The sequence below is a fragment of the Mastigoproctus giganteus genome, chromosome 1, assembly GCF_048544385.1.
Source record: "Mastigoproctus giganteus isolate SK-2022 chromosome 1, ASM4854438v1, whole genome shotgun sequence".
Lineage (NCBI taxonomy): Eukaryota > Metazoa > Arthropoda > Arachnida > Uropygi > Thelyphonidae > Mastigoproctus > Mastigoproctus giganteus.
This window is the reverse complement of record NC_143575.1, coordinates 14,985,034-15,003,370: the sequence shown is the minus strand read 5'-3', so window position 1 is coordinate 15,003,370 and position 18,337 is coordinate 14,985,034. Positions and strand designations below refer to the sequence as shown.

Here is an 18,337-nt window from a genome sequence, read left to right as displayed (position 1 = left end):
TGATTTACTGGCCCATTCTATTTCTCTGTACAATTGTTCATTGTACTCATTATCATTAGGCCTAATACACACTCCTACTCTCATTTTTGCTTTCCCAATGCTTAAGTCACACCAAACTGACTCAACTTTGCACTGTCCATCTATGTCAACTGGATGCACTTCCTTGGATTTTATGTGTTTCTTAATTAATAGCATAACCCCTCTGCCCTTCCTATCCTGTCTCTCCTTTCTGTACACATTGTACTCCCCAAATTCCAATTCTGCACTGGTTATATCTGTGTGACACTGTCTCTGATATCCCAACAGTATCTGCCTTTGATGCCTTGACCAGCACTTCAAATTCATCAAATTTATTTACTGTACTTCTAGCATTGGTGTACATGCACCTATTTTTATTCTTAGTTATCCTAACACAGATTACATATTCTCTCCCGAAGTTGGGAGAGAATATGTAAAGATGGCTCTAAGAGTGAAGTGGTTAACTACAGACTTCAGTGGTTAGAAAAAACATGGAGGCAATTACAAAAAATGCAACGCACAGTGCTATTTTTTGTAAAAAATAAAATAGGTGCTGGTACTCATTCTTTGTTATCGGGAAAAACTGAAAATTAAAAGGATATGAAAAGTACTCTAAAAATGTTTTTCCTGATATTGTTACTTTAGTAGTAATGTTTTTGGAATAAGACCAACAAATTAAGTATATTAACATACAGTTTATTAAGCATAAATTTATTATTCAAGTAATATAAAAAAATAAGTGTAATAAGTAAAAAATAATAAATAAAAATAATTTCATAATAAAGTTTTTGTAGAATTTTCGAAATTTTTATTAAGTTCTCATCTGACACACTATCCCGACTTTTGTTTGTGTCCATTGTTGAATGACATTTCCAAAGCAGCCACGAATTGACATATTTGCTGGATCAAAGTGTGTCACCGATGGGCCTACAATTTTAAGAAATAGCAGTGAAGAATTGTTTTTGTCATCAACGAAGCTCTGGTTGGGCTGACAGTCAAATTCATTTGTGAGAATCCTCTTTCACATTCACTTGATGAAATTGGCATCGTACTCAGAGCGTTCATCAAATGCTTCACTTCTTCCGAAACCGCCTTTTCAATTAGGAATCCACAAATTGCATCTCTTCCATTTAACTGTAACCTAACTGACAATTTTCTAATTTCATTTTCACCAAATGCCAACATTTCATGTTCAAAATACCTTCGTTGTCCTCATTTTCCTTCTCTTATCAATATTTTCAGTAGTTCTTAAATTTTAATCTTTTCTTTTCTTTTTGAAACTGTCCAAAATGTCAGTGTCATTCGGATATTCAGGTACTGTGACCCTGTAAACAGAGACAGGGAAAATTTACGGAAAAACGCACTCCCGCGAAACAACACGATTATTTGTCGGGGTAAAAGAAAATTGCTCTCTCCTAATTCTCGAATGGGGTGCTTACAGTTGATTCACAGTGGTGTCCAACCTACGGCCTGTGCGGAAAGTGAACTAAAACGGCATTTTAAATTTTGTTAATTATCAAAAAAATTTACTCATTAAATATTTTGTTCAGTAAATGTAATTGTGTATTGCACTAAATAAAATTTTTGAATATTTTTAATTTTACATGTAACAAGATATGGAAAATGTAACACTAATTTTTCTCTAATCACTCAGTGTGGCCCATGAAAGAAACCTAACTTTGAATTTTTTTGAATATGGCCCCTGTACGGGAAATGGTTGGACACCAGTGAAGTAGACTGCCAAAGGCCAGAAATGCAAACAGTGCGTATCGAGTTGTCTGTCCTAATGCATTTGTTGTATGAAAATTTTCTTTGCTCAATGGAAATAGGTGCCTCCGTAGCCAGTTGAGCAGGAGCAGCAGTGCGTAGCACACGCTTCTTGATTAGACCGGGGTTCGAGACCGTGACCACCAAATATGGAGGATGCGGAAAGGTGAGGGAATGACCACCGCATATCCCCGGAGCAATATGGCCTTAGTTGCTAATGCTCCTAAAAACCAAATAACCACCACCACCAAGGGAAATTCAAAAAAAATTCGCTATAAAAGGAAGTCCGACTGAGTAATTTTTAATTCTAAAAATGGTTATAAAGTTTTATATAGAAAATATCTTAACAATAGCCAGCGAAAATTGCAAATTTAGTTAAATAATTTTAAGCTTATTTGAATAGCAGGTAAACGTGAAAAAAATTTATGGAATATTACAAATTTCGAAGTGTACTGCATCCAAATGTCACTATTAATAAAGGTGCCGGTACGCCGTACCGTTGTGTACCATCCCAAAAAAAGCACTGTAGGTACATTTAGATATAAATGGAATTCTGAAGGATACAGAACATAGTGTTGTTCAGGGACAATCTTGTTTAAAAACCCTGGTTAGCTATTTTGGTGCAGTTACTTATGAGCTGAATATAGGAAATAATTTGGATTTTAGCAAAACATTTCCTGATGAGAGAATACTGTAATAAGCTGGAACCTGTTGGCATCATGGGTAAGTTTCTAAAATGGATTGCAGAGTGACTGGAAGGCAGGATGTAATTAGTGGTTACTCTTTGGATTGGTGTTTTTAGAAGAAAGTCCCCACCCCCTCCAAGAATTGGTTTTGGTACCTCTGATTTTGATAAACATCACTGATAAGAAGATTGATGTAAAGATTGAAAGAGTGGTTAATGATCAATTCCAAACAACATGCTTCAAGATGACTTAGATAGGCTTTAAGGATGGTCAAAAAAGTAGCACCTATGTTTCAGTGCAGCAAAATGTGAGGTTGGACTTGGAGAATAGCAACCAGAAAATAACTTATAAGGCTATTGCAGTGTAGCCTGGTCACAAGGAAAGTCTATTCCGTAGCCCAATGGTCAGGAGCGAGAGTGCATAGCATGCGTTCCTTGAGTAGACCCGGGTTCAAGCCCATGACTACTAAATATAATAAATATTTGTATTGATGATTTATTGTAAACTTTACTGACTTGGTTGTCGTGCCGGAGTATAAACAGGAAATTTATTATTCATGATTTATTGGACATTTGCTTGTAGAGATAGGGAAGTCGCAAGGCAATTACACACTTGGAATACTATGTCCAAGTGTGGAGTAAGATTGTCAAAAATAAAAATTTTCGGTAATTTTTTTTCCTCCCTCCAATGCAGTAATATTCCATATACATATTATTTGATTCAGTTTTATCAACTCCCGAATCTGAATTTTACAGAATATTAGCTTGAAAATTTGCATTTTAAAAATTTGTGCCTTCCTTGCATTTACACTAAAAATTGATTCTATTATCATCAAATGCACACGTGTTAAAAAGTACTAAAACTTATGTAAAATGGACCAATGCATTTAAAATATCACATTTTAATGTCTGAAATGTGGGTTTTACCAACAATGCCCACATGCCAAGTTGTGGATTTATACCATCTGCTCTAGATGAAATTCTGCAACAAAATACAAAACAGCTCTTATTGCTTTACAGTTGTAGAAAGAAATAGTCATCAGTATAAGAACTCTGGTTTTTGTTACAGCACTATTTATGCATACAAGGCATTTTTTCTTATCCAAATGTTTCCCCCCATTCGTTTCTGTATTTGATTTGATGAGCCCTTGTATAAGTTTTGGTTGTTCATTATTAAAATTGTCATATAACTAAATATTTATACATGGTGATTCAAAATCTTAAATCCCAATATCAGTGATTAAAATTTATTAATTCATTTATCAGACCATGTAATCAAGTAATTACAAAAATTATAGTAATTGTTGAAAATGTCTACTTTGTTGGATACATGCATATACTCTTCATTATATTCAATGAAACTTTTGCAATGGTTGAATGTCTGTTTGCAATTTTGTTCTGTAGAGTGGTTTTCAGTTTCTTCAGTGTGTAGGGATTATTTTTATGTACTTTGCCTTTCAAGCACCACCAGTAATAATCCAGTGATGTTAGCACACATCTTTAGAAATATGTAAGACTATCATTAAAAATGATTTTCAACATCGTAACTCTTTCACTGGATGTGTGAGAAGATATCTCATCTTGCTGAAACCAACAGTACCATTTGCCATTGTGGAATAATGCAATAAACTGGTGTATTAAATCCTGGTATACATTTCAATCAACTGTGTTTTCAGAGAAGACAATTCATCACGGAATAAAAGAATCTTTCAGTGATTCCTTGCAGCAACGAACTGATTAACATGTTTTCTGTGCTTAGCAATGAAGGGAATCCAATTTTTTTTGTCATGCAAATTGATTTATTTGGTTTCATTGTTCACATACAGTTTTCAACAAAAGTTTGATTATGAGCACTCAACCAGGAGAATTGTCACAAACAGACAATGGACAAGTTTGTGTAACCTAATCACCACCATTTTGCATGCGGAGACATAGGGTGTTGCCACTGACGTGGTTTTGTAAGAATTGCACGTGGTTACCAAAATGAAAGAAATTGGCTTTCACTTTTGTTGCACAAATTTTGTATTTACATGGTGTGTCCATAACATGTCTGTACAGTATAACCTACAGTCGATTCCGGTTATTTGGGACACATCGGGACTAGTGCATTTTGGCCCGATTAATTGGCTGCCCCAATTATCCGAAGTTTCACGTAAATAGTTAAAAATACAATGTACCCCCCACTTTACAATTAGTTCACTGTACAATCAAATCACGTTACAACGAACTCACCATAGTAAAGTACTGTTCACTATACAATATGTAGTAAGCACCAGTCATTGTGATCACGTTTGTGAATTGAATCTTAATTCTATTGAACAGTGATTCTAATTAGCGAAAATAGGAGGAACCACAGGCTATAAAAGTAAAGATATATTAAGCACAAATTTACCCTTTATTACCTTACCAATTAAAAAATTAAATGATACGTGAAATTCAGAAGAATATATGTGATAATCGGAATAATTAATACGTACTATAATATGTACATACTAACTAAACTAGTTGACATTTCTGTTCACTGACATTTGTGGGTGGGGGTTGAAATTTAAAACAGTAAAAAGATAAGCAACCAATAACAAAAAACACGACACACACAAATTGCAAGTAACATAATATGTGCAAGTGGGAATGGAGTAATGGGTTACAAAGCTTTAAAAATAGGAACGAAGAGAAGATTCTGAAAATTATTTTTTTTATATGATTGAAGATTCCATGGAAGTGTAAACACATTTCACAATAACCCACAGCATTCCAGCTGTCAGTATTATCACAAATTCAATAAGATCGAGTTTACTATCCGTTTATGATAGATTGCACTAACAGAAAAGCCCAATAAACAGGTGACTGCTAATTGTTTTGTGGTTGTGACCTCCAGAAATCTGACCGAACTATGTGGTACGGTTGGGGAGATAATCATATGGTAATCTCCAGTGCTGAGGTCTCCTGCCCCAATTAAACAGCATTTTGTCCCAATTTTGCGTAGTAAACCCTGCCTATTTTCTCGATTGGTTTCTGTTTTTTAAGATTTGCCCCAAATAAACTGCTGCCCCGATTAACCGGTGGCCCAAATAACCGGAATGCAGTGTATGAATTCTTTTACCAAATACCCTAATTCCCAATGTCATTTAATGAAATTGAAATTTAATGAAATATATACTTATGGTCATTTATATTCACGAAAAGCACTGTAACGATGGTAGAAGAACCAGTTGCTGTAACTGCTCCCTTCCCACATATCTTCTCTCGTGATGTTTCTCCAGATGGCTTCTTGGATTTGAGTGGCAGATCGGAAAGAAAAGGTAAGAATGATAAATAAAATATTTTTGTGCAAATAAAACAAATCTTGCGTTTAAGGTATGTGATCAGCTGATAAGTCAGAAACATGAAATAGTTGCCCAGTCTTTAGTGGAATGGACATTAACATAACCTTAAAAGAAGCAATAAGCAGCAAGTGTAGATTTTAGATTATTCTAATTTAAAAAGCAAATTATGAAATAAAGTTGAACCCCTGGGGGGATACAAACATAAGATGAGCTAAATTTGTAGTCTATTTTTTTTTTAAATAAATCTACAGATGCAATTTATTGCTCAAAGTTATATTATGGATTCCTGGGCAGGCAGCTAAGTTGTGTGCTGCCAAAAGTTCAGACTCAACTTGATTCACTTATTATAAATGCACCATGGACACTATTGGGCCAAGGGAAACCATATTTGTAGGTGGTAGATGACTTTCATCAACCGGTGAAATACCATCACTTTGCTTATTGGAGGCTTGAAGTGATGAAACCCATGTTTAGTCTCTAGAGCAAAGTTTCCGGCATCCCCCTCCCCCCATACTTCTCCTTCAACCCATGCATGTTACTAAGTACTATAGGTTTTGATACCTTTCGTGTTTGGGGTTTTCATAAAAAAAAAAAAAAAAAAATGTGGTTTCCAGGAATGACTTGTACCACAACTGGAAAGTAAAAAAATCCCCCTGATCAGCTATGGAGCTAGCATGGAACCATATGTGGTCAGGAAATTTTTACTTTCGAGTTGTGTTATAGTGCCTTGGTTTGTCAAAAAAAAAAAAAAAAAAAAAAGGGTCAGAGAGAGATGATTGCAAGACATTGCACCCACAGTATGATGCACAGCAGCTTATGTTCTTCGGAGAATTGGAGGGTTAAGTCTAAACAGTTATGTTACTTGCACTGCAGTTAATAGCACAAACGTTGGTAAACAGTACTACCATGTTATAATAGTACTTAGAGTATAGTAAACCCCTGCTATTCGCAGTATCCGTATGCGCCGTTTCACGTATTTGCGGTCGCTGATTTAATATAAAATGAAACCTAAAAAAAAAAAAAAAGTGAATTTTAAAGTGCAGTGAACTTTTTCCGCCTTAAAAAAAACATGGGCGTGGCTAAAATTTATCTTTCCCCCTGGGGAAAAAGCGCTCGGTGGGTGGGGAGGAGAGGGGTGACAAAATCACGAGGGTGGTTGTTTCCCGCTAATCCTTCTCAGTATGTGTTATACACTTGTCATGGAAGGTTTCGTCGTTTGCTTATAAATTGAATAAACTTATTAATTTATAAATTGATATGCTTAAAAGTGATAAATCTACCATTTTGCAGTGTTAATAAAAGAAAGTGACTTTATTGTGGACAAATTCTTTCTAACCCGTACAAAAATATGGCTATGAATAACAAGGGAAATGTGAATAGATCAAAGAAGGTGATGACATTAGCGAATAAAAGTGAGTTATTAGATAAAATTTCTAATGGTGAAAGTGTCTCCTCAGTGGCAAAACATTATAAAATCAATGAGTCAACGGTACGATCAGTCAAGAAATTGGAAGAAAAAATCCGCCGTATTGTCGGTGAAAACGTGCTAATTGCTTCAAAAATTTGCTCTGAAACTCATGATGTTAAATTAGAAAAAAATGGAAAAGGCTTTAAATCTGTGGATAGAAGACGGAACTCATAATAAAATTCCGTTAAGTTCACTCATCATTCGTGAAAAGGCACTTCTTTATCAACATTTAGCGAAACTGGTGATAGCACTGGCGGGATAAGTTTTTTAGCTATAGCAAAGGCACTGGTTTGAAAGATTTGTTTGAAATTTCTATAAATATTACATTTAATATTAAATTGTTTCTTATTTTCATTTCGATGCCATATGCCTGCATTTCACAATGTACATATTCATATTATGAAGGCACACATATAATACATACATAGAAAAAATGTTAGACTAGTTTTTCTTATATATTTCATACTTTGGAACAGAACCCCTTTATTACCATGGGAGCCATAACTCAGTATTCGTGGCATTTCTCAGGAACGTAATCCCCATGAATAGCGGGGGTTTACTGTACATATAGATGCTTACATCATTTTTGTCATTTCAGGAATAGCAAGTTCTGAACTTTTGCAGAGTGTTCTTGTTGATCTCTTAACCCACATAGTTCATCCAGGCCTTTGCTTACACTCCACCACATACTATATTTCCTGATTTTTATGAATTAGAATACCTAAAACTTAATATAGATTAGGTTGAATTAATATTTTGGAACATTTCCAAATTAATAATAATTACTATATTTTCTGGAACATAAGATGCAATGAAAATTTGCCTAAAATTCCCCTGTGTCTTATGTACTGAAGGTGTACCAGGTATACACAGCATTGTCTTTACTGTGTTAGAGACAGTACATCAAAACATCCCCATGGCCTTCTCAGAAAAAGCCAGCTCTTTTGTTTGATCATTTCAGATCGCACATATTAAAGCCAACAGAAAGGTCAGTTGTCAAATTAAACATAGAGTTAGCTGTGGTTCTAGGCCTTAGCCAACTGCATTCATTAGACATCTTAATTGTGAGGAGTGGACCAAATGTATCCAAATCACACTTTGACAAATGAAGCAATCAGCCATTTCCTAGGTGTGTGTGCGAGTAAAATATCAGTGGAAGTAAGTGAAACAAGCCTTTCACTTTACAATTCTTGAAAGACATGACACCATTGTGCAATAGCTTCGATGGCTGAAGATCTACTCTTTGAAGAAAGTAAGCTTAGTAAAAAGTTACTAAGTTTTTACGAGTAAAAACTTCATTTCATACTTGCATTTTGTTTAGTAAGCACTTGTGACTGTTTGAAAAATATGTAACATTTGTTATACAATATACATTCTAAAATTGAGCACACCATTGCAACTTTCGAATATTTCGGTGTCCATTCCTAAACTCTCAAGAATAATGCTTCTCTTTATCACCGGATTGTATTTGAAATAGCCAAGCCCTCACAATCATAGAAAGAGACTTACTCAGCTCAAAAGACAAATAAACCAAAGCCATCCAAAGAACAGGCTTTGAAGCCATATCAATAAAAACACAGAAAAACCTCAATCTGGCATTCCAACTTCTCAGAATCGTATAGTTTGAAATATTACATTAAAATAAATAAATAAAAACCCTCAATCCAGAAATTATTTTTGTAATCTCTGTTGGTGTTTTTGGTGATAGTTCATCTTTGTCACTTACAGCAATTAGTGTTGTTTGGTTTTTGGTCATGTACAGTAATTGGTTGTGTTGTTTAATTTTACTTTGAAATAGCTTAAAAATAAATAAAGTCCTCTGTGCATATTCTTCCTAAATAAAACTGTCTTGATTGGTAAAAATCAAATTACTGAGACGTTTGTTAAATATGCAAGAATACAGCACTGTTTGATTTGAACAAAAAAATGCACCAACATTTTATACAGACTGACTTATCTAAAGCTATATCTATGGCACAAATAAATAGTGCTGATGTCATTTGACTGTTTCCATTATATACAGAGGTAGTGGACATAATGGCATTAGGAAAATTTTTTTTTTTTTACTTATAGTACTGTAGCCACACATTAATGTTACCATTTAAAATAGCATAAGTTATTTTAAACAATTTTGCTTGTTTTTTTATACGTTTGTGGAAATATTTACATGTGTGCTGAACAGAATACTATCCTACCATATCACATATTGTCTCTCATTCCCTGTGTTTGCTACTAATAAATTCAAAAAGCCCATTACATTTTCCTAACTGTTCCAAATGCAATAGAAAGTTAGTTTAGGAAAGTGCTACGGGTTTTAAATGAGTACACTAAAGCAAGTATTTTGTGGTTGACATATATCTAGTGAACCTGCCGGAAGAATGCCTTTGTGGTATTTGAATGGTAATTTATTTCACCAATATGTGTGGTTGTTTCATACAAGTACACTATTGCTGGACAGTGGCACAAATGCTAGCCATATGCAGTACTGTGTATTTCATTAGTAGCAGACCACTGTATCGGGTTTCACATAACCAGAATGAGCTAAGTCCCAGTGCTGTATTTGTAATTTTTAGGTTGAATGCTAACCTAGTTGTGGCTGCAGCTTTTGGTATGCCTATTTGGAAAGCATAACACAAATTTGATGGAAATGTGTGAAATAAGTTTTCCATACAAGACATATTTATAAATTTTATAGGAAAGCCATTAAATTTGGCAGATATATAGTGTCACTTCTACATTGAATCTTCACCAAAATATGCTTGCTCATCTTTCATGAGTTAAGTCAGTACTGTAGGAGTTATTCGCCACCTCTATTTTCAAAATATTACATATGAAAGTTCACTGAAAAAAAACACTACATCAAAATTATAAAGTAAATGACATTTAAGATTTATTGGATACCAAGTGAGGTCTATTACATTTATGACTAATAATGAAGTAAGCTCTGTACTCAACAATGCCATTCATATATTACAGGAGTGGAAAAGATTCCAGTTGTTGCAGGATTCCATAACAACAGTAGTGCAGGTTTGCTTGTGGAAGATCTCTTAAAAAGATCTTCAAAAGTGGATTTCCAGAAATATCATCGCTGCTCGGAAACTGGGGTAGAAATTGATGATATCAGTGAAGTAGTACAATCATTAAGCAGTTTTGTTGAGAACTATGAGTGTAGTAACTTGTAATATAAGAAATCTGGTTATTTCAAGTGAAATTGTATATTTTGCATAAATTTAACAAAGAATTATGTATATGCTACCTTAATGAAATAAATATCTACTTCCTCTCCTGAATGTTCTACATAAACTCCATTAGTGAATATTTTTAATTACCGGAAAAAAATACTGAATGTAAAATAGGAGTAATAAGAAAAATCATTCATTTAATATATTGAATGAAATACAAATACTTTTAAATTTATTTTTCTTAGTTTTATTACAGTGGAATTGCATGAAAGAAGCCACACAATTATAGAAAAATTGCATTTTTATTGCAAGCACAACCTTTAGCATTTATCAGTTGCCATCAGAATTAGTACAGAAAATGTCAAGGCCTCTACAGGGTTTGTCATTCTTATTTAGCACCAGCATTTTTTTTTCATTCATGTCTTACATCATATATAAAGGCATTAACTATCAATGTCAGACCCACTAATTTAAACTGACAAGTTAACTAGTTATTTACATGTTCTTACATTGACGGACTAACTTCTCATTCAGAACTGGATAATTTGTATAAAAATAAACAAAACTATCCTATGTAATATAGTACAAGATAGTATGAAGATGCATTTTTTAAATATCAGTTTAAAACTGTCACAGATTTCAATGAACAATCTGTTAATTTTGTATCAGCAACAAATTTTAAAAAATAATGTAAATAATGTAATAAATATCCAGGTTTAAGGAAAAAGAAACTGCCAATTTCTACATCTACTCCAATATTTCCTCTTTTGTATATATTACTAGCATAGAAAAATAAGCACTGTTGTTTCTCACAGGGTTACCTCTTTTTAACATACAAGATGGCAAACATGAATTTAATGAACTATGGCCTTTTGAATTGATTTCTGAAAATACAAGTAATCATGCTGGAATTTTAAACAGATATCCTGAACCAGTATGGACCATCATGTGCATGAAAAGAGATTAAACAAAATAAGTATAGTAATTGGTATGAATCAATTTCCTTTTCATTATCACGTTTACTAGAGGATTAAAAAAAAAAAAAGTAATAACCCTACTGTAAATTCAAAATTTATGTCAAGTGATGTAAAGATTACTAAGAGTAATCAAAGGCTATCAGATAAATCAAGAGTAACAGAAATAGCTAGGTGCATCATCACTTTAATTAGAATTTAAATTATTGTAGGTAGTCAAAGTAAAACTTTTCTTTTTTTGTAATGGTGCAGAAAGTTTTTTAGAATTACATGGATAAAATCAATAAAATTGTGCATATTTTTCATATAACTGGAAAATTAAGTATTTAAAATGACACACTGTCTTCTGGCTGGTTCCTCCCATGAATGTGATGGAAATTCTATGTGGAAAATATGCTGATTATGTATACTGAGTGGACACTTTCTTAGGTGCATCACTTTAAAATTATTGTGCAAGGTAGTCAAAGTAACTGAAAGGCAACACTTTTTTTTTTGTAATTGTGTGGAAAAGTATTTAAAATGAACTGAGTGGCCACTTTATTAGGTACACCTGATAAATTACTAATGGAAAGTAGTGCACCTCCTCCCTCCAAGAACATTAGTCCCTACTGCAGCCAGGATTGCTGCAATAAGGACTCAATGAGGTGTTAAAACTGTTGCTACAGGCATGCTGGTCCTTATTCCACACTTGTAAATTGGATGGTTGCAAATCTCTATTCCAAAGAACTTGTTCCACCCCATCCTACATGAGCTCAACTGAATTGAAATCTGGTGACTAGGGAAGACACTTTAGTAGACTGAATTTATTCATGTTCCTGGCAGAATTGGTTCTATACAATTCTGGCTATGTGATGCTGCATTATTTTGTTGGAAGAACAAAATAATGCAGCATCACATAGCCAGAATTGTATAATGCACCATCACATAGCCACCATTCACAGCTGAATACACTGTAACCATGAAGAGATAGACCTGGGTGGAAGCAATTCTAGATAACCTGTCTATGGATTCATCATGCCAGCTGTCAACAATGCAGGCTGGTGGTGGCAGTATAATGGTGTGAGAAGTGTTTTTGAGGCTCATTGTGCACCTCAAAAACACTTCACACCATTATACTGCCACCACCAGCCTGCATTGTTGACAGCTGGCATGATGAGTCCATAGACTTATACTGTTTTCAGGATCGTCTTGAAATGACAAGAACAAGGTTTTATCTCAAGCCAGGCAACATTTTTCTGATCATCCAGTGTTGCTGTTCCTGAGCCCACTGTACCAATACCTTCTTGTTTTCTGCTAACAGGAGTGGTTCAGCACTGTGAAATGGTATGAGTTATGCATTCTGAAATGCCACTATTGTACTGAATTCTTATTTGACTGACTGTAGCCTTTCAGTTACCCCACACAAGTCTTGTGGCTTCTTGTATCAAGGAGCTGTTTCTGATCACAGGCCTGCTGGTGTATGGATGTTTATTGGGCCACTCTTGATACACTCAAAACATAATTGTATGTGAAAACCACAACAGGATTGCAGTTTCTGAGATATTCATACCAGCATATCTGGTGCCAGCTACCATGTTGCATCCAAAATCACTTAAATCTCTCACCCTGAATTGCACACACAGCATTCCTACATATCTGCCCACCAGTTTTATATCACATGGTACAAAGATAATGCTGTTACTGGAGCACTCCATTTTGTGAAAGGGTAGGTGTTTCAAATGAAGTCACCATTCAGTAAATGTGAAATAGGCAATTTCTTTAAAAACACATATAGGAGACTATATTTAGGTAAAGCTGAAAAACAAAACTATAAAACCAAGTCTGTCAAAGTTTCAAGAAGAGCATCTAATTTCATCATGAGAAAACAAGAGTTGAATAAAAAATAAAATAATAATAATAAAGCACTTCACTCTATGCTGTTCAGAATACATTATACTTTTTCCAATTTATTACTTCATGATTTCTAACAGATATGCATCAGCTGCACTAATACAAACATTTAATACAATAGTATATCTTAAACTTGAGCATATCATTCTATACAATTATCAATAAAGATAATTGGTAATTAGACAGCAGCCAATTTTAAATGACAGAGCATATGGTAGCAAAGAAATGTTTAATCAACAGCATAAAAGAGATTGTAATGGAAAATCCATTTTCATGCATCATGAGAAAGAAAGGCACCTCTGAAAGGAGACTTGGAAATGTAAATCCACTTTATTCACCTCCAGAAAGATAATCCAGCAAACTACAAAGGCACAAATAACAGACATTATGAAAGCTGAGACCTGTGTGTTACGTGCTGGCTATGGTCCAAATCGATGTAGTTAACAAACAGTTTCCATTCATTCTTAAAAATAATGGTACTTGCTAATTATCCCTCCTACCAGTAGTTATGTCACCTCTCTAGCAATACAGCACTTCAGTTAAATTAGACTTACCTATGTATATAAAGTGCTTAGCATCATAATACACAGCCTTTTCTGAATAAACAGAAAATTTTTAAGGTGGCATCGTTTTAGGTTATATCTCATATTGTGAATACCTTCACAACGAGTTGCCATGATATTGCACTACTTCGAATAAGTAACGCTTCACCTAAGGAGAAGACTAGTGTTACTTATTCTCAGATAGGTACCACCACCCAGACAGCACTGTTTCAGGGCTATTTGGCCCTTCGTCAGTGAGTGGGTAGGTACCCAAGTGATGCAATGATGGCAAAAACAGTTATGAAGTATAACTCCACAATATGAGAGATGCCTGATGGTGTATGATGATGTATTATATCACAATATGAGATATAACCTAAAACGATGCCACCTTAAAAATTTTCTGTTTATTCAGAAAAGGCTGTGTATTATGATGCTAAGCACTTTATATACATAGTCTAAATTTGTTCGCAGCTTGAGGCTCTAGCCCTAAATGCGCCTTAGTCTAAATACATCATACACCATCAGGCATCTCTCATATTGTGGAGTTATACTTCATAACTGTTTTTGCCATCATTGCATCACTTGGGTACCTACCCACTCACTGACGAAGGGCCAAATAGCCCTGAAACAGTGCTGTCTGGGTGGTGGTACCTATCTGAGAATAAGTAACACTAGTCTTCTCCTTAGGTGAAGCGTTACTTATTCGAAGTAGTGCAATATCATGGCAACTCGTTGTGAAGGTATTCACAATATGAGATATAACCTAAAACGATGCCACCTTAAAAATTTTCTGTTTATTCAGAAAAGGCTGTGTATTATGATGCTAAGCACTTTATATACATAGTCTAAATTTGTTCGCAGCTTGAGGCTCTTGCCCTAAATGCGCATTAGACTTACCTGTAAGTCTAACCTGACCTAATACTATTTTTTTTTTTTTTTTGGCTGATGCTGCATAAACTTGCTTCCTTGCATCGTATGCCTCTACTAATGCTAAGCAGTGTATCACTAGAGTGATGACATTGTAACTACTGGCAGGGAGATAATTAACAAGTACCAAAATAAGCTTTGAGTAGGCACTTCCTCCTTATCCAATTTAGATGTATAGCTGCTTTTTGTTAGCAACTGAGGAAAAAATTGAATTGTTTGCATATGTACAATGGGACTTACACATTGCATTTTCTTTCATTTCCCAGTTTCTAAATATTAATAACATTTAATTTAGATTTTCCACTTTGAAATCAACAACTTTTTCGTTTTGAATGTACATTATATCAAATGAACATCGGCCTGGGTAATATCAAATATTAACATTGATTTTTTCAGGACTTTGCTTTGTCAAAAAAAAGTAGCTAAATATCAGGATTTTGATAAACATTAAACAAAAAGTTTTGTTGAAGTGAATATCATTTGCAGTGCAAATGCATAAATAAAATCAGTGAATTATAAGATAATTAAACAAGAACTACAGCCTTAAAACAATGTGCATAGTGATTAATATTTAAAAATATATACTACAAACAAACTCCAATGCGAGCTTTCCACGTTAAGTGTAATTATAATTATTAATTAATTACTAAGCTACAACAAATGTGTTCAAGGCTTGGATTTTGACTCCAGAGTCAAAGCACAAAATTGTTCCAGGGATGTGTTCTTGTAAAGTCAGACAGTTATTTGGAACAATTTTTCCGTAATACTAACATCATAAATTGGGGTTGCAGTCCTGACCAAGGGATTCGGATAGCATATTTAATCCTTTTCGGACTGTGTTTGACAAACATGTATTGATCCTAAGCTGTGAGTTTTCCACTAGTGGCTGGTTCTGTGGAGTGAGTTTCTTAACAAAGTTTTGAAAATTTATAAAGATGAAAACTTTGTACATGAATGGTTTTAAATATTAATTTGTTCTTATACTGACTAGGTTTCCCAAAATTAGAGTGAAACAATGGTCAGGCAAATCATAATTTTTTAAAGCTGATGTGACAAACAAAAACCTTAAAATATTCAAAAAAATGTATAAACAAAACCTAACATTTTTGACAATATGTATTTACATTATCAGTTGATTTAATTTCATCAATTTTTGAAATTTCAGCTTTTGTAAGCCCAAATGAGAAAATGGGTATCTTCCTCATCTGATTAAATTTAAAAGCTATTTTCATGCTGCCAAATATTATAAATGGTGTCAATGATTACATGGAAATTCAGATAAGCACTTACTAGAAGATTAAGATTTTATACATAGACACATGAAATGACCTTGAAAACCCTGGTGTTTTTTTTTTTTTGGAAAAAAAGTATTCCACCGTACAGCAAGAGAAGACTAAATAACAACTCCAGAGGAAAATAATAATGCTCATCTGATTTGTGAATTTTTTTTATGTAAATACTGCTCCAATTAAAAAATAATCAATGATGCAATCAAACTAAAGGTTATAAGGGAGGCATAATTCTGAAAGATATTTAAATTCCTGAAAGATAAAATATGAAACAGACTTAATGAACCTGTATCACAACAGAATGTCTGAATTAGTCAGTATACTGTTATGGCTAAGATTTGCCTATAGCTAGGACATTAAAAAGAAATGAATAATATAAACATAACAATATATCTGGAACATCCACTAGAACACAGTGCTTCTCAAACTATATGTGATGAAGGACTAGTTTCTTTTATTTCCAATTATCGTGGACTGGTAACGGGTGAATCGTTGGGGAATGGTAACATCCACAACCAATTTCCAATTTTTCGTGGACCAGTAACAAGCAGTTCGTGGACTGGCACCAGTCTGCGGACCACACTGAGTAGTACTGCACTAGAAGACATCTCCAGCATAGTCAACTCAGAAGAAGCCCCAAGATCAGGAGACTGACCAGGTTGGTTGCTAAGGGAGCTCTCCCCACATAGTAGACACAAGCAGAACAACTCTTTCAGCATAACTGAACTCCCCAAGTTATGTTGGCCATAGCAACAACCAATAAATGCACATAAAGAAGGAACTGCATTCATCTCTCACATCCCCCCCCCCCAGTGTCCTGCAACATAAATCCTACTAAATTGTATAATTCTAAATTATAAAAGTAAAATTATGATATTAATCATTCGGACACTGATGAAGGCTCTCAGAGAAGACTGCAACATTTTTAATTATAATTTAACATTTTGTGATATTCCAACTTGCTCCATTAAATGCATATAATAGAGAAGTTTGCAGTGAAGTATATTCTTTAGCTGATGTGCAGTTTTTCTTACCATGTATGTTGAGTAACCTTAAAGAGGGGCACCACTAAAAATGTTGGCTTCTATCATTAATTAATGTCTTCACAAAATAAACTGTTGCTTTAAAGTGGAGATTGTAATAATTGTATAACACAATTTGATAAAATTCCTAATGTTGTTATTTTGATATATGAACTATATAAAGAAGAACATGAACTTCATAAACAAACAATCTTGCCTGTGTAACTTGTACAAAACGTTGGCATATGTAGTACAATAAATTTTGTAGTCTGTGACTGACTTTTGAAATTTTAGATTGCTCACATGCAAATCTCTCTCTAATCGAGGTCTTCGAGACAGGCACCTATGTCTATCTGGTTTAAACAAAACAAACAGAAGAGTGCTTTGCTGCCTACATACAGTTATGCAAATGCTAGAAAGACAAAAAAAAAAAAAAAGATAGGACAGCAATCATTACCTATGATTGCTGTCTATCATTGCATTAATCTAATTATCAATTAGCAACTTCTTATTTTGAAGCCTGTTACCTTCTTATGAAAATCCAAAAACCAACTGCTTTCCATCTGTGACAGTATAGTGGACCGTGTCAGTTATTTGAAAATGTATGGGTTCAGAACAATGAGAGAGAATTTTTCTTAAAGGCCTTTTTCAGTCAGTACTAGATTAACCAGTCTCAGGCAAGGTTTTTCTTTACAAAGCATTTTTTCATTGGTATATGATATATCCGTTGCTCGGTTTAGTTCTGTAAAAATAACATCTATACATTGCTCTAAACCAGAGGTCAGCAATGAGAGGCTATATGTGGTCCATGATGGGTCCTATCAGTGTGAGACTAATACAGAGTCTAATAAGCTAAAATATTGCATATCCATTAATTCTGATAAACCAGAAATGCAAAAATAAGGAAAGCTGATAGTGCTTGGCCAAAGTTATTTTAATTAAACTAGTTGATTGGAATCAAGAGGGAAGATTTATTTAATAGAATGTTCACAGAAGAAATGGGATGGGGGAGATGGTAAGTCAAAAAAATAAGCACAAAGCTTTTAATTTGAAAGTAGCAGAATAGTTGTAATAACCTTTAAAGAAACCATTATATTTCACTGATAGAAAAATCCGGCATAGAAAAACCCAGCATCTCTCTTGAAAAGATACATTGAAAATCAGAATACATTGTTATTACGTTTAAATATTTTCTAATAGTATTCTGTAGCAGGTAATATTTTCTTTTTCTGTTTTTTTTCTCT

The 18,337-nt window shown here is 34.0% G+C and overlaps 1 protein-coding gene across 1 annotated transcript in view; it reads left to right on the top strand.

The window, feature by feature from the left end:
- Positions 1-10,446, top strand: part of mst (misato mitochondrial distribution and morphology regulator) — a 102,513-nt gene extending 92,067 nt beyond the window's left edge. The window contains exons 13-14 of the mRNA XM_090382792.1: positions 5,657-5,772; positions 10,241-10,446. Of these exons, the coding sequence (XP_090238918.1) occupies positions 5,657-5,772; positions 10,241-10,446 (322 nt within the window). The remainder of the gene's footprint in view (positions 1-5,656; positions 5,773-10,240) is intronic.
- Positions 10,447-18,337: the final 7,891 nt, after the last annotated feature.